Raw genomic sequence first — 25,822 nt, 5'->3', positions numbered from 1 at the left:
CCATTTTCTTAATTGTTTTGGGTTTTTTATTCTGGGTCTTTTCCTCTTCTTGTGTTTCCTGCCTAGAGAAATTCCTTTTAGCATTTGCTGTAAAGCTGATTTGGTGGTGCTGAATTCTCTTAGCTTTTGCTTGTCTTAAAGATTTTAATTCCTCCATCGAATCTGAATGTGGTCCTTGCTGTGTAATCTTGGTTGTAGGTTTTTCTCTTTCATAAATTTAAATATGTCTTGCCACACCCTTCTGTCTTGCAGAGTTTCTGCTGAAAGATCAGCTGTTAACCTTATGGGGATTCCCTTGTATGTTATTTGTTGCTTTTCCCTTGCTGCCTTTAATATTTTTCTATTTAATTTTTGATAGTTTGATTAATATGTGTCTTGGCATGTTCTCCTTGGATTTATCCTGTATGGGATTCTGTGTGCTTCCTGGAGTTCTTTGACTACTTCCTTTCCCATATTAGGGCAGTTTTCAACTATAATCTCTTCAAATATTTTCTCAGACCCTTTCTTTTCTTTCTTTTTTTTTTTTCTGATCGTACACGTTCTCTTTTATTCTTTGGCTCGAAGGTGATACCATTGGTCAGAAGCAGCCTCATGTCCTTTCCAAAAGCAAGGGGTCTTGGCGAAATCATCTTTTGTATGTCAAGAATGAAATGAGAACTGTGTAATGTCTACTGCAGCCTTTCTTTTCATCAAATACTCTTTTTTTCTGAATTTTATCATATTTATTTTTTTATAGAGCAGGTTCTTATTAGTCATCCATTTTATACACATCAGTGTATACATGTCAGTCCCAATCTCCCAATTCATCACACCACCACCCCCACCGCCCCACCACTTTTCCCCCTTGGTGTCCATACGTTTGTTCTCTACATCTGTGTCTCAATTTCTGCCCTGCAAACTGGTTCATCTGTACCATTTTGTACCATTTTTATAGGTTCCACATATATGTGTTAATATACAATATTTGTTTTTCTCTTTCTGACTTACTTCACTCTGTATGACAGTCTCTAGATCCATCCACGTCTCAACAAATGACCCAATTTCATTCCTTTTTATGGCTGATTAATATTCCATTGTATATATGGAATATATATTCCACAACTTCTTTATCCATTAGTCTGTCAATGGGCATTTAGGTTGCTTCCATGACCTGGCTATTCTAAATAGTTCTGCAATGAACACTGGGGTGCATGTGTCTTTTTGAATTATGGTTTTCTCAGGGTATATGCCCAGTAGTGGGATTGCTGGATCATATGGTAATTCTATTTTTAGTTTTTTAAGGAACCTCCATACTGTTCTCCATAGTGGTTGTATCAGTTTACATTCCCACCAACAGTGCAAGAGGGTTCCCTTTTCTCCACACCCTCTCCAGCATTTGTTGTTTGTAGAGTTTCTGATGATGGCCATTCTAACTGGTGTGAGGTGATACCTCATTTTAGTTTTGTAGTTTTGATTTGCATTACTCTAATAATTAGTGATGTTGAGCAGCTTTTCATGTGCTTCTTGGCCATCTGTATGTCTTCTTTGGAGAAATGTCTATTTAGGTCTTCTGCCCATTTTTTGATTGGGTTGTTTGTTTTTTTTGATATTGAGCTGCATGAGCTGTTTATATATTTTGGAGATTAATCCTTTGTCCATTGATTCATTTGCAAATATTTTCTCCCATTCTGAGAGTTGTTTTTTCATCTTGTTTATGCTTTTCTTTGCTGTGCCAAAGCTTTTACGTTTCATTAGGTTCCATTTTTTTATTTTTGTTTTTATTTCCATTACTCTAGGAGGTGGATCAAAAAGATCTTGCTGAGATTTATGTCAACGAGTGTTCTTCCTATGTTTTCCTCTTAGAGTTTTATAGCGTCCAGTCTTACATTTAGGTCTCTAATCCATATTGAGTTTATTTTTGTGTATGATGTTAGGGAGAGTCCTAATTTCTTTCTTTTACATGTAGCTGTACAGTTTACCCAGCATCACTTATTGAAGAGACTGTCTTTTCTCGATTGTATATCCTTGCCTCCTTTGTCATAGATCAGTTGACCACAGGTGCGTGGGCTTATCTCTGGGCTTTCTACCTTGTTCCATTGATATATATTTCTGTTTTTGTGCCAGTACTATATTGTCTTGATTACTGTTGCTTTGTAGTATAGTCTGAAGTCAGGGATTCTGATTCCTCCAGCTCCGTCTTTTCCCTCAAGACTGCTTTGGCCATTCGGGGTCTTTTTTGTCTCCACGCAAATTTTAGGATTTTTTGTTCTAGTTCCATAAAAAATGCCATTGGTAATTCAATAGGGATTGCACTGAATCTGTAGATTGCTTTCGGTAGTATAGTTATTTTCACAATATTGATTCTTCCAATCCAAGAACATGGCATATCTGTCCATTTGTTGGTATGATCTTTAATTTCTTTCATCAGTGTTTTATAGTTTTCCACATACAGGTCTTTTGTCTCCCTAGGTAGGTTTATTCCTAGGTATTTTATTCTTTTTGTTGCAATGATAAATGGGAGTGTTTCCTTCATTTCTCTTTCAGATTTTTATCAGTAGTGTATAGGAATGCAAGAGATTTCTGTGCATCAATTTTGTATACTGCAACTTTACCAAATTCATTGATTAGCTCTAGTAGTTTTCTGGTAGCATCTTTAGGATTCTCTATGTATAGTATCATGTCATCTGCAAACACTGACAGTTTTACTTCTTCTTTTCCAATTTGTATTCCTTTTATATCTTTTTCTTCACTGATTGCCGTGGCTAGGACTTCCAAAACTATGTTGAATAATAGTGGTGAGAGTGGACATCCTTCTCTTGTTCCTGGCCTTAGAGGAAATGCTTTCAGTTCTTCACCATTGAGAATGATGTTTGCTGTGGGTTTGTCATATATGGCCTTGATTATGTTGAGGTAGGTTCCCTCTATGCCCACTTTCTGGAGAGTTTGTATCATAAATGGGTGTTGAATTTTGTCAAAAGCTTTTTCTGCATCTATTGAGATGATCATATGGTTTTTATTCTTCAATTTGTTAATATGGTGTATCACATTGATTTATTTCCGTATATTGAAGAATCCTTGCATCCCTGGGATAAATCCCACTTGATCATGGTTCATGACCCTTTTAATGTGTTGTTGGATTCTGTTTGCTAGTATTTTGTTGAGGATTTTTGCATCTATATTTATCAGTGATATTGGTCTGTAATTTTTTGTGTGTGTAGTATCTTTGTCTGGTTTTGATATCAGGGTGATGGTGGCCTCATAGAATGAGTTTGGGATTGTTGCTCCCTCTGCAATTTTTTGGAAGAGTTTGAGAAGGATGGGTGTTAGCTCTTCTCTAAATGTTTGATAGAATTCGCCTGTGAAGCCATCTGGTCCTGGGCTTTTGTTTGTTGGAAGATTTTTAGTCACAGTTTCAATGTCATTACTTGTGATTGGTCAGACCCTTTCTTTTTTCTTCTTCTTCTGGGACCCCTATAATTCGAATGTTGGTGTATTTAATGTTGTCCCAGAGGTCTCTGAGACTGTCCTCAATTCTTCTCTTTCTTTATTCTGCTCTGCAGTAGTTATTTCCACTATTTTATTTTCCCCATCACTTATCCATTCTTCTTCCTCAGTTATTCTGCTAATCATTCCTTGTAGAGAATTTTTAGTTTCATTTATTGTGTTTTTCATCACTGTTTGCTTGCTCTTTAGTTCTTCTAGGTCCTTGTTAAACGTTTTATGTATTTTCTCCATTCTATTTCCAAGATTTTCGATCATCTTTACTATCATTACTCTGAATTCTTTTTCAGGTAGACTGCCTATTTCCTCTTCATTTGTTTGGTCTGACAGGTTTTTACCTTGCTCCTTCATCTGCTGCATATTTCTCTCTCTTCTCATTTTGCTTAACTTACTGTGTTTGGGTTCTCATTTCACAGCTGCAGGTTTGTAGTTCCCGTTGTTTTTGGTGTCTGCCCCCAGTGGATAAAGTTGTTCGGTGGGTTGTGTAGGCTCCCTGGTGGAAGGGACTGGTGCTTGTGTTCTGGTGCATGAGGCTGGATCTTGTCTTTCTGGTGGGCAGGTCCACGTCTGGTGGTGTGTTTTGGGGTGCCTGTGAACTTAGTATGATTTTAGGCCGCCTCTCTGCTAATGGGTGGGGTTGTGTTCCTGTCTTGCTAGTTGTTTGGCAGGGAGTGTCCAGCACTGTAGCTTGCTGGTCGTTGAGTGCAGCTGGGTCTTAGTGTTGAGATGGTGATCTCTGGGAGAGCTCTTGCCGACTGATATTACATGGGGCCAGGTGGTCTCTGGCAGACCAGTTTCCTGAAGTCGGCTCTCCCACCTCAGAGACCGAGGCCTGATACCCGGCCAGAGTACCAAGACCCTGTCAGCGACATGGCCAGGTACGTGGGGTGTTTCTTGCCTTTTGGGAAGTCTGAGGTCTTCTGCCAGCAATCGGTAGGTGTTCTGTAGGAGTTGTTCCACATGTAGATGTATTTTTGATGTATTTGCAGGGAGGAAGGTGATCTCCACGTCTTACTCCGCCATCTTGAAGTTCCTCTGATATTCCCCAATTCTATGTCTCCTGCAGAAATGCCTCTCCCAGGCTTAGATGTCTATTGGCCACATCTTCATTTTTAAGATCTTAAGATATCTCAAACACAAATTAAGCAAAATCACATCTTTTAAAACCTCCTTATCCTTTTGCTTCATTAATTAAGAAGAGTGAATGAAACTGCCAGTTATTCATTTGTCCAACCCAGAAATCCTCCACAGTAAATTAATCATCAGATCTGTAGACTTTTCTCCCAAATATTTATTCACTTCTTTCCATCTTCATTGAATGCACCTTGTCATCATTATCTCTTTAGTGAAATACTGGAATAGTCTCCTGACTGATCCTCCTGCCTCCAAAATTGCTATCATCTACACTGCTCTTCAGAGTGATTTTCCTAAAATCCAAATTTGATTATATTATTCCTCTGTATAAAATCCTAAAATGTCTCTCTGTTACTCTAAGTTAAAAGACACTTCTTAACACAGATGACCAAGTACCCCTGCTTGTCTCTCTGGACTCATTCCTAGCTACTCTCCACTCTCAAATGAAATGCTCCAGACATGCTAAGCTTTGTCTCCACAAACTCATCAGGATCCGTCTTTCCTCTGGTTTTTTGCTACCACCCTTTGTAATTCCTATCATCTGGAACCTTCTTTACTATTCTTTATTTAACCAACTCCCTATTCATTCTTCATAGATATAATCAACACAAGGCTAACTAAAAAAATAAAAACTAAAGTATTAAAATTCTTAAGATTTGTGAATGTTATCTTATGCAAAAAAAATGACACAATATTCTGATAATTTACTCATAATTAGAGTACTGTGGTATTTGCTGAATATTTAATTCCCATGTTTATGAGAAACTTTGAGAATTTAAACCATCCAGTGAGAGGGAGACTAGATAATAGAGGCCTTGAACTGTGCATATAAAATGCTACTAAAGGATTCTAAGAATATATATATTGACATCATAACTGTGAACAAGAGAAAGGGGAATGTGAAAAAACGTGCAGAATCAATGGTACCTGTTTCTGAATCTTAAAGTTGTATTATTATGAAGAACTACAAGTAGTAAGAAATACTATCATCAAAAACCCATACTGAGCAAAGATGGAAACATAGATTCAATATTAGGAAAATCATTATATCAAGGGGTGCCTGACAGTTGAAAAGGCTTTTTATATAAGACAGAGTATTCTCTCCTATGAAAGTGTTCAAACAGCAATCAGGTGATTTTTTCCTTTCCCACCTCTGTTGTCTGCCAGATCAGAGAAGTTATAGAAATGATTCCTTCATTGGTTGGTGACTCATTTACCAATTCAATCAGTAGCAATTCAGTAGATGTTGGAACTGATTCATCAATAAACATGTCTTAGTGGAGTTCTCTCATATATTAATAGACTGTGATAAGTGCTAGGATATAGATAAAAAATTTACGATAAATTGTAACTGAGTAAAAGTGAATCCCTCACAGAAATCTTAGTGTTAGATCCCTGTTTCAAAGAGCATGGAATAACTTCTTTTATTCTCTCCAACTCTATGATTCTTTGATTTTATGATTCAATAACTTGAACTTTATATCATATTTTGACAAGTTGTTTATATTGTATTTATAAAAAGGTTAGTAGCTATACCTATTATTTCTAGATTTTTCTTCTTAATGAATTAGTATTTTCAGTCTCAAAGGAATGTCAAAGAAAAGAGAGAGAAGACACAAATTACCTATGACAGTAATGAAACAGGGGATATCATAGACCCTATGGATATTAAAAGGATGATATAAGAATACTATTAATAACTCTAATGCATTAAATTGACAACTTCTATGAAATGGACCTATTCCTTGCAAAGAACAAACACAAAATGATTTGAGCAGCTTTATAACTTTTAAGGAAATGGAACTCATAATTTTAAAATTCCTGAAAAGAAATCTCCAGGCTCAGATAGTCTCACTGGAGATTTCTACCAAATCTTTAAGGCACACAGATCAGAAAGGAAGACATAAAACTGTCCCAATTTTCAGATGACATGACTGTCAACATAGAAAATCTAAGGAATGTATTATAAAACTTTGAGAACTAATACATGACTCATCAAGGTTGCAGGACACATGATCTACATATAAAATTGTGTTTTTATATACCATCATTGAATATGTAGAAAACAAAATTTAAAATATAATATCATTTATAATCCCTTAAAAAATGAAATACTTAGGTGTAAATCTTATAAAATATGTACAGGACTTGTAAGCCAAAAACTGCAAAACACAGGTGAAAAGAAATCAAAGTCTAAATAATGGAGAGACAAACTGCTCATGGATTGGAAGACATCCTATTAAAGATGTTATTTCTCCCAAACTGATATATGTATTTAATAAAATTCTTGTCAAAGTTACATCACTTTTTTTGGTAGATATAGAGATGATTTTTTTTTAATGTGAAAGCAAAGCCAAAGGAACTGGAATAACTAAGGCTATTTAGTTGGAAAAGAAAAATAAACTAGAAGGATTCTCTCTACCTAAGTTTAAGATTTATTATAAAGCTTTAATTTTCAAGACTGTGTGGGACTGATGAAGGAACAGACACTTGGATCAATGGAAGAGAACCAAAACAGCTTCACATAAGCACAACCAACTAACATTTGACAAAGATGCAGATGCAGTTAAATGAAGGGAGGACAGCTTTGTTAATGGTGATGAAGCAACTGGATAACTATTGGCAAAAAAAAAAAAAAAAAAAAAAAAAACCCAAACCTCACACCTTATACAAAAATTAACAAAATGGAGCATACACTTAAATGTAAAATATAATACTATGCAACTTTTAGAAGGAAAAATAGAAGAAAATCTGGGACCTAGAACTCAGTGAAGTGTTTTTGACCGTGATATCAAAAGCATGATCCCTAAAAGGAAAGATCAATAAACTGGACTTCATCAAAATTACTCTTTCCCTGTAAAGAGAATGTAAAGATAATCTAAAGCCTGTGAGAAAACATTTGCCACTCACACATCTGCCGAAGGACTTATATCTATAATATATGAAGAACTCTCAAAACTCAACAGTTTGAAAAATTCTGATTAGAAAATGGGCAGAAGACATGAAGAAACATTTCACCAAAGAGGATATACAGATAACAAAGAAACACATGATAAGATGTTCAACACCACTAGCTATCAGGGAAAATGCAAATTAAGACCCTGATGAGATATTATCCTATACCTATAAGAAGAGCAATAATAAAAATAAAATAGTTACAATACCAAATGCTCGCAAGGATGTGGACAAACTGGATTTCTCACACATTGTTGGTGGTAACATAAAATGGAATTACCACTCTGGAAAATAGTACTATGGTATGTTACATCCATGCATGGAACATGAGTCAGCAATAAAAAGGAACAAATGATTTACACACACAACAACTTGGATGGGTCTCAAGGAGGTTATGCTGAATTAAAAAAAGACAGTCTCAAAAGGTCACAAACTGCATTTACATATTTATATAACTTTCTCAAAATTACGAACTATAGGGATGGAGAACAAAATAGTGGTTTCCCAAGGTTAGGGATGGTGAGACTAAATGTGACTATAAAGGAATAGCTCAGGGAAGATTTTGGTGGAGACAGAATATTTGATTGTAGTGTGATGATTACACGAGTTTTTCACATATAATAAAATGCCATACAACTATACACACATATTGAACCATATTGTTTCCTGGCTTTGATATTATACTATACTATAAAATGTAACCACTGAGGGAAACTACATGAAGGGTACACAGAATTTCTCTGTACTATCTTTGTAACTTCCTATGAACCCACAATTATTTCAAAATTCAAAAAATTAATGTCATGCGCCAATTATTATTGCGTGACATCATCAGGAAATTGTGATACAGTGATTTCCTTTGTATTGCCTTAGTCTATGAAGTAATAATAATAAATTCTGTAAACAATACTTTCCAAACTGTTTCACAGAACAATTGTTCTATAAGGAGTATACTTATTTCCATGTAAAAAAAAAGAGTTTGCGGGTAATTTGGAAAAATCCTATTTATAATACCAGGTTTTCAAAATTTCTCATAATTTTTTCTTCAGTGATGACTACCTGATTTCATAATTCTGAAAATATTACCCTAATGCATGCCACTTTACAACACTGAGTTCATGAGAAAGGGATCAGTGTTGATAATCTTGGAAAGACAGTGAAAGCTTTCTAAGCCTCAGTCACTAGGCTACAGCCTGCAAATAATGAATTCCTGAAGCTTAGGACAGCGGATCCTTCACAGGAAGCCTGGTTTATTAACATTATGATACCTGACCTACTTTTGAACATAATCTCCTAAAGAAAACAAAAGCTATTCATAGTGCATGATTAACAAAGTCTCTGAAAATACACTAGTTGTTTTCCAGGTGATGTAAAAATCCATGCTGGGATTAGTATTTAAATACCCTAACTAAATTATTTCCCCCTCACCCATCCAAAAGTGCTTTGTACTTATTCTAACTCCCATTCACAAGGTGAATGTTTATGTACCTATTTCTCTAACTAGACAAGAAGCTCCACAATTCTTCAGGTAATATCTTATTTTTCTTTGTTTTTGCTCCAGGGCCACTTATATTAGAGATGCCCAATGTTTAACCAAATAAATAAATGTCCAGTATGCAAGGCTAGGTCAGGATGGTGTACACTGGTGCCAGTAGAGTCCCACAGAGGCACTCTACAACCTTTAAATTCATTTTTTGCCACAACTGAGCACAAATTCTGATATGCTAAAAAGCTTTAGATGGAGCACTGGATATGGTGTAGAAGTAACAGCTATAATATAACCTTACTGTGAGTAAAAAGTCACATATATATCATAGCATCAAACAATAGCCCATTCTCCCCCCAAAATTCATCAGTTTACTTGAAACAGAGAGAATTCTGCTATAACAAATGAGAAAGGGTAGTCAGGATGTAAATGAGTCAACTCAAATGTGTCCTGAAGGATAACTGTTTAGGTGAATTACAGTTATACATTCATAGAAATCAAAGGAAATTGTTAGTGATGTGGTGATAATATAGAAAGGACCGTGTTTAAATTATTGCTGACCTTTTAAATGTTTTTTGAATTTTTAAAAAATTCATTCAAATACATCAAATATCACTTGGCTCAAATCCATTATTTTTTCCATCTTTTTTGTTTGTTTGTTTTTTAACATCTTTATTGGAGTATAATTGCTTTACAATGTTGTGTTAGTTTCTGCTGTAAAGTGAATCAGCTATATGTATGCATATATCCCCATATCCCCTTCCAACTTTATTTAAATGTCAGTTTCTCAGTGAGAACTTTTCTGATGGCCCTATTTAAAACTATAACCACCACTCCAAGCATCTTCTTTCTCACTTTTCCCTATTTTACTTTTTGCCAGAGCACTTATCATTATGAAATATGTTGTGTTATTTTACTTACTCTGTTTTGTCTGTGTCCCCTTCCACTACCACCAAACATAATGCAAGCTCCATGAGAGCAGGAAATTTGTCTGTACTGTCCACAGCATTATTCTTAGTAACTAGAACAAACCCTTGCACATAGTAGATGCTCAATAAATATTTGCTGAATAAATGCATAAACGTCAATTCTTTAAAACTTCTTAAAATTGCCAATAAATTATATCAGGCAATTAAATACATATGTAGGCATTAAATTTTGACTTAACTATAAATGGTTCAATTAAATTCATTAAGAAAAATATACACAGAATCATTTTTAATATTTAAAAAGCTAATTATTGCCCCTATTAAAATCCTGATATATTTGTATATGTCAATAAGGAAACAACGAATAAAATAAGAGCTTTTCCTTCTCACCAGAAAACTTTTTCAAATGTTTGTATTGTTTAGATGATTGCTTCTCGAATTTTAGTGCACATATACTTGTTAAAATGCAGTTTATGATTAAGTCTAGGGTGGGGCCTGACTTCTGACAAAAATGCTGTTTGTCTCTAGACCAAGATTTGAGGAACTAAGTTTAGATAATTTTTCAGCAGTGTTAAACTGCACATTGATGTAACATTAAAAAATGATATTTTTAAAAACATTCATCCAATAGGAAAAAATGTGTTTAAAAATATTTGTAATGACTTTAGCAAGGTTACTATAAGTAACTGAGTATAAGAGTTTGATTTATTGTTAATCACGTGTTCTTTCACCAAGAGGGAACCCTAACATAAACTATGGACTGTGGTGATAATGACATCTCCCGTGTAACAAATCACCACTCTGGTGGGGGACATGATAGTCTGGGGGGGCTGTGCATGTGTGGGGATTAAGTTCTGCTGTGAACATACAACTCCTTTAAAAAATAAATTCTATTGAAAAATTTAAAAGACAGCCTCCAGAATGAGACAAGATATTTGCAAATCATACATACGATAAGGGCTTAATATCCAGAATATATAAATAACTCTTACAACTCTACAATAAAAAACACACAATCCTGTAAAGAAAAGCACAAAGAACTTTGACAGTTCTCCAAAGAACATACACAAATGGCCAATAAGCACAAGAAAAGATGATTAACATTATAGTTATTAGGGAAGGACAAATCAAAACCACAATGAGATTCTACTTCATACACACTAGGATGGCTATAATTTAAAAAAAAAGAAAAAGAAAGAAAATAACAAGTATTGGCTAAGTCCCAGATCTCCTTCAAGAATTTGCCCAGGAGGGGGAATTAGATGAAGGGAGTCCAAAGGTACACACTTCCAGTTATAAGATAAATAAGCACTAGGGCTGTAATGTACAACATGATGACTATAGTTAGCACTGCTGTATGGTATATTTGAAAGAGATTACACCCTAAGAGTCCTCATTTCAAGGGAAAAAACATTTTTTTCCTCTTTTTATTTTTTTGTACCTATATGAGAAAATGGATGTTAATGGATTACCACTAAACTTATTGTGGTAATCATTTTGCAATATAAATAAGTCACAATGATGTATACCTTAAACTTATACAGGGCTGTATGTTAATCATATCTCAGTAAAACTGGGGGGGAGAATAAATAAGTAAAATGAAAAAAAATTGTTTAAATATCTTTCATCAGACCTATCCTCATCAAGCTCCCTAATATTGCTATTTGCTCTCCCTCCATTTTTCATCTCCTTTAACTTACTCTATATTTTCTCATAGAAAATGTATCACTTAGCACCTTCTGACAAACTCTGTAATATACATACACACAAACACACACACACGGATAAAATGTGTGTGTGTGTATGTGTGTGTGTGTAGAGGAAGAGAGAATATTTTCTGTTTAACACAGGAGAATGGGTAATATGATTTTTGTCTGTTTCATTTATGGATGTACACTAGATGTCTCAAACACTGCTTGACATATACCTTTTCAGTAAATACCTGTTAAATTAATTTGATATTTTTGTCTTCTCAATTTCTCTTGATCATTCTTGGCAGGGTCTTGAAAATGTTATCAGTCTTTCCAAATCCTCTCTCTCTGACATTTGTGTTCTATTCCATTAATTTGTATTATCAGCTAATTAATTTCTTTGGTAAGGATTTAAGTATATAAATTTTTCACTACGCATTTTCTTAACTAAATACCACAGGTTTTTTAATGCACTATTATTATTATTATTTATTTAAAACATTTTCTAATTTTACTGTAATTTTTTTGGTGGAGAGATGGGTTATTAAAAGTGTCTTCTAACTAACAGGGAATTTTCTAGCTTTTGTCTTACAACTGATTTCCAGCCTAATTCAAAAGATGTAATCCATGTCATTTTAATCCATTTAAAATTAATGAAGTTTGCTTAGTGCTTAATAACATATATTCTGTGTGTACTTGAAATAGATGTCTGCAGTTGGGAAATACAGTATTACATGTGCCCATTAGGTTCAGATTCCTTACTAATTATTCTGGTCAAATATCCTGCATCCTTACTAATCACAGTACAGAATTAAATTATTTTGAGCATGCCTGAGATACTCTTGTGTATCACCAATAAATATGCTAATTGGAAAGTACAGAGAAACAAAAATATGATTGTTTGCCAAAGGAGCCTCTATACCAATGGCAAAATATGTTCAACTAAGATTTCAGATTTCTCAGATACACAAATCACTTTCTTTTTGACTATGTCCTATACTTTAGCTATATTTATATTATAAAGCAAAAAAAAAAAAAACCAGTTTAATCTTTCTGCCAAATCTTGCTTTCTGAGCCTATATTGGTCTACAGAAAATTAAAGCCACAGGTACTTTTGTTTTATAAAGGATTATTTTCTTTTCCTTTGTCAGAGACAGTCTATGCCTTTACAAAGAGCTCAGCAGTTTCATTCTTTCTTCTATTCCTAGGTGGTGTATTTATACCAAATGATATTTTAGACGTTTTTTTAGAGTCGTGATACATGTTCAGCCTTTACTAAGACTTCTCACACACACACAAAAAAAACCCAAAACAAACAAAAAGAACCTCACACAAGTTCCAAAGATCATGAAACGTAAGCCTATATTCTTGGTTGGTTGTCAGCCAAACTTCTGAGATCAGTTGCTATGGTGATTTTTTTTTTAAGTTTTTCTTCCTATTCTTCTGGGTCTAATTAAACATCAAAGTTTATAGTATATGCAGGAAAAATAACAGCACTCATAATTCATATAGCAGGTTCTAGCCACTCTATAATTAAAACATTTAAAACCATTAACATAGGAATACAATTGAATTTTTAAATACATAATAAAATAAGCAGTGTTACATAAAAATAAATCATATTCATGTAATAAGAATCAATATTAAAATGTGGGTTACTTTTAAGGTTTGTTCTAACTTTTTGGTTGTTTATTTGTTCTAAGGAGCTGAAAAAATTTTCTTCTTCTTATATAATACCTGGAACTAATTCATCTCTCTTGCTCCAGTATTACTGATATCACAGCCCCATTCAAATGTTACAGTGATTTGGTAATCAGTTCACCAGAAAGCACCTTCTGATAAAACTTTCCCTCCAAGGGCTTGTAATTACTTTTGTCTTTATTTTCCATACAAAAGAACTACCAAGACAATAAATTTCAGTACATTTCTCTGACCTTCTTAGTATATTAGTATACCCTCCCAAACACAGATAGAGGATTCCTAGAAATATTCGCAAAGTTATTATCTAAATACAAAGAGTTCAAGGAAAATTTAGCCAGAAATAAAATACCTTAAACACTGAAAAAATTGCATTAAATCACATCTTGGGAAAGAGATAAGTTGGCAACATGACGAATAAAATTCAAAAGCATAATATCTGTTCTGTTCGACTGATAACCTAATAGATTTGTGAGATACTCAAATGAAAATGGCAATGAAGAAAATGTAAAAGCATTTGATGCAGAAAATAACTAAAAACTCAGCAAAGATATTCATAAGATAAAGGTAAAAATTAATAGAGAATACAAGATTAGCCAAACAGTTTTGCTTGGTTCATATAATAGTAATAATTGATGTTATAAGATATAATTCACACTTGAAGAAACAAATAGTTATTGGATATACACAGGATTTCTACATCTACAACTTTTTTGGTTTTCCTAAGATTCAGTTGTACACAGAGGTGGTATGGTAGCTTGGGCAAAGCAGTGAATCATAAATCAAAGTACTTGGAAACTAGGATCAACTCTGTCAGTACCAGTTTTATGAAATTTGACCAAATCTTAGCCACTCTTGTTCAGCAGCTTTATCCATGGAATGCACTAATAATATCTGCCCCACTTACCTGTCGGGTTTCTGCGAAGATCAAGTGGAGATTAGTAGACAGAAGGGCTTTGAAAGTTAAAAGTTCTACGTAAATGTGAGCTCTTATTATACTGACGTTGTTCTTGTGATTCCAGATTTGGTTTCAAGAGGCAAAAAAGAGATCAAACTGTAATACGCTAGCTCAGAAATTATTATTGGTAATAGTGGAATAATTTGTCAACCTTAATTCTGACAATTTGTATTCACCTCATTTGCAATGAAATGAGGCAACAACGCACTGTGTTCCATGATTTTACAGACTTCCCTGAATGAGCACATATGGCCCATTTAGCTAAGGATATTTTAATAGGTGCCATTTATTATGATCTCTTGTAACAATATTACACAGCTGATATGTATTTCTCTTAGGAGATCATTGTCTATTTTATACATTATCTGGATATTGACTTTTTTTGTTTTTTTAGCCACTTATCCCAGCTCATAATTGACCCAAGGGAATGACAACTCCCTGAAATCCGTCAAAGCACAAAGGCTTGTCAACCTTGCATGAGTTGCCGTTGATGGATGTTTTGCTTGCCTTCTTTCCCAAAATTTATTTCATATGGAAAATACTTGTTTGCATTCTGTTTGTCTTTGAAGACACCTGTTTTCCAGTTAATCTCCAATCCTTCACATACAAACAGAAAGCCATTGATTAGTTTTAAATGACTTTCCATTCTAAATTAAGTATTGAGAGGGAGAAAGGAATGTATTTAAGTGGTTAAATCACCTTACCTGCCTTGGCTGCTGAGTTATATATACTCTGTATTTTTCATCAATGAACCCATTGCACAGAGGAAGGTTGTGGGAGACAAAGGCAAAAGTAAGGAGACAGAACACTTCCACTCACCACAGATGAAAGGAGTCTCATCTGAATTATCAGCACAATCGTTCACAAAATCACACAGCTTGTCCCTGGCAATGCAGTGCTTGTTCGCGCATGTGAATTCTTGAGCCGTACACGTTCTGTCTGCGCTAAGTAGGGGGGAACAATCTTGAAAGGAAATATCATCCACTGCTACATCTCCTATGTAACTGATACCACGTTTTGCCCTGAAGACAATCTTTAAAAAAAAAATAAAGCCTATATCAGTTGACTCGTCCATCAAGAATTCAAAACTTGGGGCAAACAGTAAATACAGTACAGAACTTAAGGGCTTGAATCTGATAAAAATGACCCCGTAATCACTACGATGAAACTGACCCAGGAAGTTTGAGGGATATCGAAGATCTCTACCACACTCAACAGGCAAAGAATGTGGGAGTGGCAACACCACTGTCTCTTGTCTAGATTTTTAGGATACAGGGCCTAAGAAACTGGCAGGAGTCACCTACCACCGCAGCCTCTGCAACTCGCAGACCCCAAACAAGACCTGCTCACTTCTGACAGCCCCATCACACGTGGAAGCAGGAGGTCAACCAGGTGACGGAATGCACCAAGAGACAGAAGATGCAAGCATATCTTTTACTTTAATTCATCCACTTCTTGCCATTCCTCTGATATGTTCAACTCAACTATTTGAAATCGAAAACATGTCTAACCTCACAACTATGAATTTTTTAAATTGGCCACATCTTTGGACTTGAAATGATTGTGATTTGCCTTTGATTAATGTATGTGATGAATGAAATTCTCCTGTGTGCCACTGCTGGACAGTGAGATCCCACTTCTACAGACTTTGATAGAACTGATGAAAAATAGTCACAGGACTCACTAAAGTTTCCAAAGTGAAACTAATTCAGACAGCTTCTATTGAATTTGTCTGCAAGCTAAATATGTATTTGTGTGTTAACATAAGAAATATTCATATATTTTAAAGTAAATTTAGGACAATTAGAGATGCGTTAACAAGAAATACCTATTTACCTCCATGATTTTTATACAGAATAGTTATTGTCATCAAACTCCCAAACATCTTTTTACCAAATCTAAACAATTATTTTTCTTGAAAGAAGTAGTTAGTTTTTCCTTAAGATGTGTTATGCTTTTATACTATTGTATGAAAACCTAGTTGTTTTCCTTTTAAGATGAGAGAATAGAATAACTGAAAATCATGCCTTTCACATTATTTTAAAAAAGCAAATAAAGGTACAATTTTTATATAAATTCATGTATCAAATTTACATAAAAGGCATACATTTTTTTTTTTCTTCAGAACAGATGTGCTGGAAAAGAAAAATAAATTTGTAAGATAGATTAAGAGCTTGGATGTGATTAAGACGAGGTGAAACTAGAAAGAATAATGACTACAACTCTTTTATAAGAAAACTGAGCCCAAGAAAAACATGGATACACAAATTGAAAAAGGTACTGTATTATCTGGATATATCTGAACATTTAATTTAAATCTGTGAGGCAATGCTCTGTGATTAAGAAATCAGATAATCCAATGCCACACGATGTTGGGTAAGATTCCATAGATTTTAATACTGAACGTGATTAAACTTTTTTTCAAGAGCAAATATGATATATTTTTTTCCGGTAAAATAAAAGCTGGGTCAATCATTTTGTAGAATTTAGGAAGCAATAGAGCATAGCATTTGTATTATGGACTTGTATATGACCTGCCTGTGTTTAAAGCGTATCACTGCCATTGTAGTTATATAAGTAGGGCAAGTTACCCAAGTTCTAGGTATTTCTGTGCCTAATCTATAAAATGCAGGTAATAAAGGTAGGTACCTCATACAGTTACAGGAGTAAATTTTTTGTTCATAGAACAGAACTTAGCACTTAGTAAGTGCCAGGTATGTGATTGCTCTAGTTATAAAAATTATTATAATTAAATGTTATGTTTAAATTGGGGGTTCCCAAATATAACTCTGAAAACTACCCAATGCTGTATACTTTTACTCAAGGGTTAAAGGCACTCATGTTTCTGAGGCTAAAGGGACTGATACTGTAAAAATGGAAGAACCATGGATAGTATGTGTGTCTCACCACTATTTCTCCAGTGCGTAGTAATATGCTTGCACATAGTAGGTTCTTGATATGTTTTTACTGAAGGAATGAATGAATCACATTAAACACCAAATATTCAGAAACCATTAATATTTCATTTTAAGATTCAAACAACATGGGCATATTTCTCTTCAAATTTCAATATGTGAAAAATTAAATTTCAGAAAGGCTAAATTAATAATTGATTCCTCTGCTTAAATCCCTCTTAATGTTGTTTTGAACATGATTTTACCATGCAAATATTCTACTTGCACAGACTAGTTAAGAATTCACTGCCCGAAGTGGAAGCCAATGCCTGGCAGCAGCACAGCCTTCTGCACGTTCTTGCTGATGATTCTTCTTCCCTCAGTTAAAAGATCTTGGAGGTTAAACAGGTGGAATCCTCTTAATGATAAATTTCATACTGTGCAAGGCCACTAAATTGCTGTCCAATCTTTTCTTCTTCAGGTTGAACTACTTCTTATCCATTTCCTAAATTATCTACAAATGACCCATAAGAAAACTGGGTCCCAGCAAGAGGTCAAAAATATATGGGATTTATTATAGCTAACATTCTAAGAAATTGGGTATAATGTTGTATCAGTGCCTTTAAACAGCTGTATCTAGCCTGTGCTTCCAGCGGAGTTGAAAGGGGCTGATCTATCAGATATGGCATGTGATTGTAGATACAGTTACTGAATATTCACAGCTGATTTGGTTACTCTCGCTACATGTTGCATTTCCTGTCCTCTGTATAATTAGCAAAGATATTATACCTTGTATCTATAGATAAGTGGCTCTAAATTCAAGGAATTAAGCCCTGTGCTGTTATGACTAAGAAAATGTTCTCTGACATAAATGGCTCTGGATTCCCACTCTCCCTTATCTAATCTTAAATCTTAATAGCTAAGCTTTACCTTCCAATAAACACCCCTTCTGCCAAAAACAAAACAAAACAAAACAAAAACTCCAAAAGCAAAAAAACACACACATCCATGGAGCTCCTGTTTTCCTGATAATCCATAAAAAAATAAAATTCACACTAAATATTTTGGCACATAATTACTTTCAGTTTAAACCTTTTATTCTATGTATTACTTGTTCTTTTCCTTTATTTTTAGGTATTATCCTCCTAATATTATTGCAATCTACATGAAGACAAATACAGCATCACCCAGTTTTGTGCCTCTGAAAATATTTTTCAGTCAAGTAAATCTGTTTTCTCTAATAAGGTTCAACAATACAGCGTGCTTTCAAAGGTCTCTTTAATTGGGTTTGAAATAAACTAATGTAATTACTCTGCAGTTTCTGAGAATATATTTGAAAAATAGTGGGAGGTGTTCTTAATATGTAGGAGGCTGATTGTGGAGGCAGGAGATGGTTGTCACTAAAATGAGATGTTCCTAGAAAAATGGTTGCCTCTTTGGGAAAAAAAATTAGGGCATTTCAGAACCACAAATTCCTTATGGAAAATGCTGTATGGAGTGGTAAACGTTCATACAGCACATCAGAAAGGGAAAGAGAGACAAGAAGACAAGGGGTAGAGGAAATAAATTAAAATTAAAGAATCAACAAAACTCAATCATCACCTAAATACTTGGATTACAAACCTGTATATGGGAATGAACGCCTAAAAACACCTCTATTTTTTTCCACTGTGCACCTTGCTGTCCTCTTTGAGCCCACAGTTTAGAAGTAACATTGTCTTTCTTGCTGAGTACCTGCAGAGATAAATCAAGTAAGAAGTGTTGAAATATTTTACCTTGACAAATTCTAAACATGTAGAATTCTCCCAGTAATTTTTTTTCATTTTAATATCAACATGAATCCCTGAGAGAAAAGCTCAGACATTTTTCATTAGATGTCTTTGTTTTCTAGAACAGCACTGTGCCCCCAGGGTACCTCATGAGCTTTGTGTAATAAAGTTGTGCATGAATATCTGTCAGTCAAGTCTGAAGTTATCTGGGCACCATTGGATTAAGAACTCTTAACTACCTTAGTTTTTAAAAATCTGACAGCAAGAACAATTGGAAGTCTCAATATTAAATAATATTCATGTAGTCACATGAAAAGCACAGAATTATTTACTAAACACAGTTTTGAGAATGACATTAGGTTCAGTGGGGATGGTGATGTTACAATGGGAGTCCATTCAATTCCAACAGCACATATGGGTGATGTGAGTGGGCACCTACTCATCTAAGCCAGCAAGAGCTCCCCACCCAACAAACTCTCACCAGTACTACTGGACCCTCATTCTAAAGGGAAATTGAGACTCATCTCAGCAGACAAATTATCATGGCTCCTCTTTTAGAATGACACAAAATGAGCCATCAAGAAAGTAATTAAATAGGGAAGAGCAGTAGAGTTCCACATTTTAAAATAACTGACTTAGATAATGTATTTAATTATTTCACAACACTAATTTTTAACAATACAATGTGTATAACCAATTCATGACTCACATAAAGGGTTTGGGGAGGTTTTGACTTTTGAAAGTGAAGGTAAATTTGAATGCTTTCATGATCAGTTTTTTAAAAATTAGATGCAAATGGTTATTTTTATAGAGCTAGAGTTTCTAGAGTCATATAAAAAGTCATATGTGGCTAGCAAAGATGTCACTAAATTCTTGAATTCAAGTTGAATCAACATATTATTAAAGTCAAGAAAATAGAATTTCTAAAAAATATAAAAATCATTTTTGAAGGATACTAAAAAGAATATATAGGAATTAGATCTTCTTTGTATGAATACTGCTCTATACACAAATCACTAAGGAAAACTGTGTTCATGCAACATAGTAATGCAACATTTAATGTTATTTTACTCAGCTGTGCACAAAATAAGGATCATATGTATTACCATTTTAATTATTTGATAATTAACTACTTATAAAATTTTAAGGTTGTTTTATAATTTTTCATCTACTAACACAAAATCTTATTCTGAAAAAATGAAAGCCTATTTCAGATAATTAATCTCAACCACAAAATATACCTGGTAAGTAATTCTCATTTTTCTGATGCAAACCCTGTAGTTAGCTGTATTGATTGTTTTGTCTAAAACCATTTTTAAAAACTCAATGCGACACAAATGGTAAATTGCCACATCAATCCACAAGACTACTTGGATGCTTTCAGATTATTAAACATGCACACATACATATACACAAACAAGTTTACTCTTAAACTGTTTTTGGTGAGAAGTCTCACCTATAATAAATAAAACTATTCTTCCAAAATTGCTTTATAAATTTAACATGTTTCCAATAAAAAAAAGTAACAGCATTTTTAAAATAAGATATGTTTATCTAATTTGGGGAGGAAAATAATATTTAATATGGCCAGGAAAATCCTAGAATAAGACAGTTAAAAAATGAGAAAAAATACCTAATATTAAAATTACATCAAGCTACTAGGAAAGAAGTGGTTAAGCAGCTGATCTGCAGTCGATTTCTATTTATTGGGGAAAAATAAAGCAGGTAGCCCAAGTGTAATCTCTTTGCAAATATACTAAACATAGACTTCTTGGAAAACAAATTAATGCTATTTGACAGGGGGAGAGACCTTACCTATGGCTGCTTTTGGCGAGATATCCCTGGTCTAAAACTGCTCATGTAAACAATTCTGAAATCTGGGGATTTATTTTTCAGACATGGCTTCTTGGAAAATGTCACGTAAGCTATGAAACAGAGTATAAACGGAGATGCTTCAAAATTGAGTTGGCTTCTCTGTGTAAATGATGTGTCTATACATATACTTACAAACCTTATCTATTATATAAGGCATGTCTAATAGGGGAAGACAGGATCTAGGGGATCTGCGTTAAAATTGCAGAACCTCTTTCTGTTTTGTCCGTATAACTTGGTCGTCTAAAAGAAACCAGGACCCCCTGGAAAATAGTTACCTCCAGGGATGGAACAGGATAACAAAAAGATGAGTCTGGAACATCTTCTTGGCCAGAAAGAAAGGAAATGATCAAAGAATGATTGGACTTGTCAAAAAGACATAGAAATCAGTTTAAATGGTCTCCTATAACTGTATCTGGGACAACTTAAGAACCAATAAATAGTAATAATGTTGACAACAAATTGGATAAAATAGGAATCCATGAGTCCACACTGATATAAATCAATAAATGGAGAATTTTTTTAACAAGAGAAAACCAACCTACAAATGTAGACAGAATAATGGAGTTAGACACAAATAGGCAACCATCATAGTAAAATTAATGTGGCAAAAAATACTAAAGGAAGCAAAAATTAGTGGGTATAATTGAGTTGAGATCAGGATTTTACATACTCTCAAAATATCTCATCGCAAAATATTTATTGATAACAAAGGGAACGAAAGTACTGAGAACAATAGACATCATGTACTAACCAATGGGATGCAATAAAAAGAATACAATATTGGTGATATTACAGGGGGAAAAAATGCTTAACATTGAACAAATCCAATTTGAAGGACATTTCACAAAATGACTGGATATAACCTTTAAAAGTATCAAGATCATAAAGTTTAGGGGAAATGAAGGAATTACTTCAGCTTTAAAGACACTAGGGACTTCCCTGGTGGCATGGTGGTTAAGAATCCACCTGCCAATGCAGGGGACACGGGTTCCATCCCTGGTCCGAGAAGATCCCACATGCCACGGAGCAACTAAGCCCATGCGCCACAACTACTGAGCCTGAGCTCTAGAGCCTGCAAGCCACAACTACTGAGCCCACGTGCCACAACGACTGAAGCCTGCGTGCCTAGAGCCTGTGCCCCACAATGAGAAGCCACCACAATGAGAAGCCCGTGCACCGTAACGAAGAGTAGCCCCCCTGCTCGCCACAGCTAGAGAAAGCCCGCACGCAGCAACAAAGACCAAACGCAGCCAAAAATAAAATAAAAATAAATAAATTTATAAAAAATTAAAAATAAAAAAATAAAGACACTAGAAAGAAATAACAGTGGAGTGTGATAAGTAATTCTGTATTGAACTCAATTTTTCCTATAAAAGATGTTATTGGGACAATGAGCAAAAAACAGAATCTCTGAGTGAAAGGTAGAATGCAGTTGTCTGTGAGATTCTTGCAACCTTTTGTGAGTATGAAATAATTTAATTTCTTTTCTTTTTTTTTTACAAAGAAACAATTTGAAAGAGAATATTGGAGAATGTAGCAACACCATATCAAAGACAGCAAGAAGGCACATCCGAATATCACCAAAATGTGTATATTCATTTGATTGTGTTATTCTCAGAATATTGATACTGAAACCTATATGACATATTTCAAGGGTAAAACAGTGTTACATAGAAGCTGCAACCTCAGAATAAAGACCATAATCATAAATAGAATAGTTTAAAGAAATCCTATTAGCCATTCAGGTCCAATTCTACTAAAGCTTTTTTTCAATCATACTGTTTTCAAACCAGTGAAGTGTTGATAACTGCCCATTTTCATTTATTAGCAGACTACATATTTTAATAACACTAAATTATACAATATGAATTTTTGTAGAAGAAATTCAGAAAATGCAATTGCCTAAGCAGTACCTGGAGAGAACCAACTGTGGCACCATTCATATGAGTCCAGAACACCAGGGTACATTTTGGTCCCGTGCGTGAAATAACAGGAGTGAGGATGTCAGCCATGTCACCAAACTTTCCATTTGAGCTATCAGCATACAGGTACCAGCCATCTGCGGTATTTCTGGGGAAAGAATGATGCATTTATCAGGTAAAAAAAGAAAATCATAAAATACAGTTTGTCATTAACCATATTTTAGTGTTCTAAAATTTGTCCTAAAAGTACAACAACATTTTTAGAACAATGGTGATGCATAAATAATTCTACTATTTTGATTTTGAATCCATGTGTCCATTGGTACAATGTACAAAAATTATGGTAAAGGTTGAAATCATTAGGCCTAATATGTAATAACTTGGTTGAATTTTTTATAATAATACTGCTGATACTCTGATCAGTTTTGTAGAGTTTTTTTATGTGGGTAAAATGAGACATTGAAGCATTGAATACATTTAGAAGAGGCATAAAAAGAACAAAAATATAAATAATTAAAGTATGAAAAAGAGAAAGGAAACTGTCTTGGAGTTCTACTCACTGGTCTAAAAGGCTTTCAGGTTCAAATTTATTTTATCTATTAATTTAAGTCAGTTTTACTTAAACATATTTTAATAAGCAGGTAGATAACCTTTTAATGTTGTTTTAAGTAAAGAAGGGTATTTATTGGTTCACATAACTGAAAAGTACAGGGGATACACTAGCTTCAGGCACAGTTGGATCCAGGGGCACAAACACTGTTATCAGGACTCAAGTCTCTCCATCATTTGGCTTAAGTGGGTAGATAATTTTTAAAGTGTTTCTTTTTTTCCCCTAGTTCCAAACCAGAGAGGGAAAAAAATGATGGAAACACTTAAATTTCAATGTAATCTTGCCATAAGGGATAGAGTTTATGCCCCCACTTTAATTACCAATTCAAAAAAGAGACAATAAAACATTAAAGACATGTTATGTAACACACAGCTTTTCAAAATATTAAATAAGGAAGTGATTCCTCAAAATTTGGACATTCTGGCACTCTTTAATTTCTTTAATTATATTTCATCCCACTTTTTCACCACATGTGATACTAGTACTTGCTACTTATTAAAACCATTTTGAAAGTTTTATCATTTTTTTTTTGAGGAAAGACATGAATCATTAATAGAAAGTAGATGGCGAGAAAGAGAGAGGTATTCACTCAGTCACCACGTATTTATTGAGTCAGTCTTTCCAGAGTTACTTGTCCAAGGCACTGGGAATGTGCTGTGGTCAAAAGACATGGCAGGGTTGGCCTCTGACCTCAGCACTTACTAGACGGGCAACATTAGGCAGGTTATTCAACCTCTCTGAACCTATCGGTTTCTTCATTTATAAGACAGGATAGCTCCATGTTATTACTAGGAATTAGAAATAAAATAAGTGGCCTTTCTATCACAGTACTGGCCCATCTTAAATATTTAATAAATGGTAGGTGTGATTTGTGGTTATGTTTATGTCATTAGTTGCTGCTAATAAAGAATTTAGTGCCCTGTGAACTACACAGGGTATGAATTAAGACTGATTTTAAGAGCTAGGATTATTATATTAATTTGTCTGAATTGTGTATCAATGAATAAAAAGTTCCAGCTTTGTTCCTTGTGTGTGTTTAATATCCCAGGACCCCACAGATGCTGAGAACAAAGATGAATACATGAATTTTTCATTGGTTCACAGATTCACTGTGATCCAGCACAATTTTAGTAGATGTATTTTCCCCGAAATTGACACACTGATTCTAAGCTTAATATGGAAATCCAAAGGACTAAGAATAGCCAATTTTATCACAAAGGAGAACAAAGTTGGAGAATATACTCTATCAGATACTGATTCATTATAATGGTAGAATAATCAAGACAGGGCGGTATTGAAGTAAAGACAGAAAAATGGGCCAGAGAAATGGATAAACGAGTCCTGAAAATTCTACATATATTTATACATCTGATTTATGAACAGCTTAGCTCTTCAGAGCAGTGAAGGAAAGGACAATCTTTTCAATGTGGATTGAATAAATTAGGTAGCCTTGTGGGGAAAAAACAAACCTTGACCCCTATTTAACAGCATTCAAAAATAATAAATTACAGGTAGAATGTACCTGAAATGTGAAAGGTAAAACAACAAAGCTTGCCTAAGATACATAACAATATCTTCATGATATGAGACTGAGAATTAATTTTTAATAATATATAAGGATTACTATCCATAAGGGGAAATACAAAAAACAGGACTGTATTCAAATTAAGGATTTCTGTTTATCAAAGATACCAATATGATGATGAAGGCCAATCAGTGAATGGGAGAAAACATTTGCATCCCATTTAACGAATGTTACACTTACTATCTACTATATGTCATGCACTATGCCAGATGTTCAACAATGCCTGTGTGTGTGTGTAGTGTATGTATGTTTTTATACATACATATTATACAACTACATACATACAAGGAAGAACAGAATGAAATGTCCCCAAATGCTAATATGTTTTTATCTTTGTTTGGGGGCCACGGCTATTTTGTTTCCTACACAGTGCCTGGTTCACAGTAGACTCTCCAAAAGTACTTGATAAACAAAATACACAAGGTAGTTTAAAATCAGTAAAGCACATGTGGAAATAAATAGACCAAGGGAGTGACAGAACTGTAGAGTCAGATGAAATTACACAGAAAAAGTTGATAATAATATATTCCAGGCTGGGGGAGAAAAAAAAACATTAAAAGACAGAACAATGTTAGAGACCATGGAAGAATTAAGTGACTAAAAGTCCCAATTCTAGTAATGATAAAAGCATCTACTCAATGGTTCTTCAACTAGAGGTCCCTGTACTAATTTCCCAGAAACTACACGATGAAAAATGTTAATGTTTAATTTCCCCAATACAGTATAACTTGAGAAAATTCAGTCACAATAATAAATTTAAAATAAATTATTGAAACAATTCTTTATAATTATATATCCTTGAAATATACATATTTCAACTGCAAGGAAAATGAAAA

The 25,822-nt window shown here is 34.2% G+C and overlaps 1 protein-coding gene across 1 annotated transcript in view; it reads right to left on the bottom strand.

Moving 5' to 3' along the window:
- Nucleotides 1-25,822, bottom strand: part of MALRD1 (MAM and LDL receptor class A domain containing 1) — a 620,077-nt gene that overhangs the window by 346,095 nt on the left and 248,160 nt on the right. Inside the window, exons 23-25 of the mRNA XM_068545334.1 lie at nt 22,783-22,939; nt 18,849-18,959; nt 15,151-15,364 (exon numbers count right to left, since the gene is read on the bottom strand). Of these exons, the coding sequence (XP_068401435.1) occupies nt 15,151-15,364; nt 18,849-18,959; nt 22,783-22,939 (482 nt within the window). The remainder of the gene's footprint in view (nt 1-15,150; nt 15,365-18,848; nt 18,960-22,782; nt 22,940-25,822) is intronic.

Source organism: Eschrichtius robustus, chromosome 1 (genome assembly GCF_028021215.1).
Source record: "Eschrichtius robustus isolate mEscRob2 chromosome 1, mEscRob2.pri, whole genome shotgun sequence".
In the NCBI taxonomy this organism is placed as follows: domain Eukaryota; kingdom Metazoa; phylum Chordata; class Mammalia; order Artiodactyla; family Eschrichtiidae; genus Eschrichtius; species Eschrichtius robustus.
Note: the sequence above shows the minus strand (reverse complement) of the source record. Positions and strands in the feature narration are given on the sequence as shown.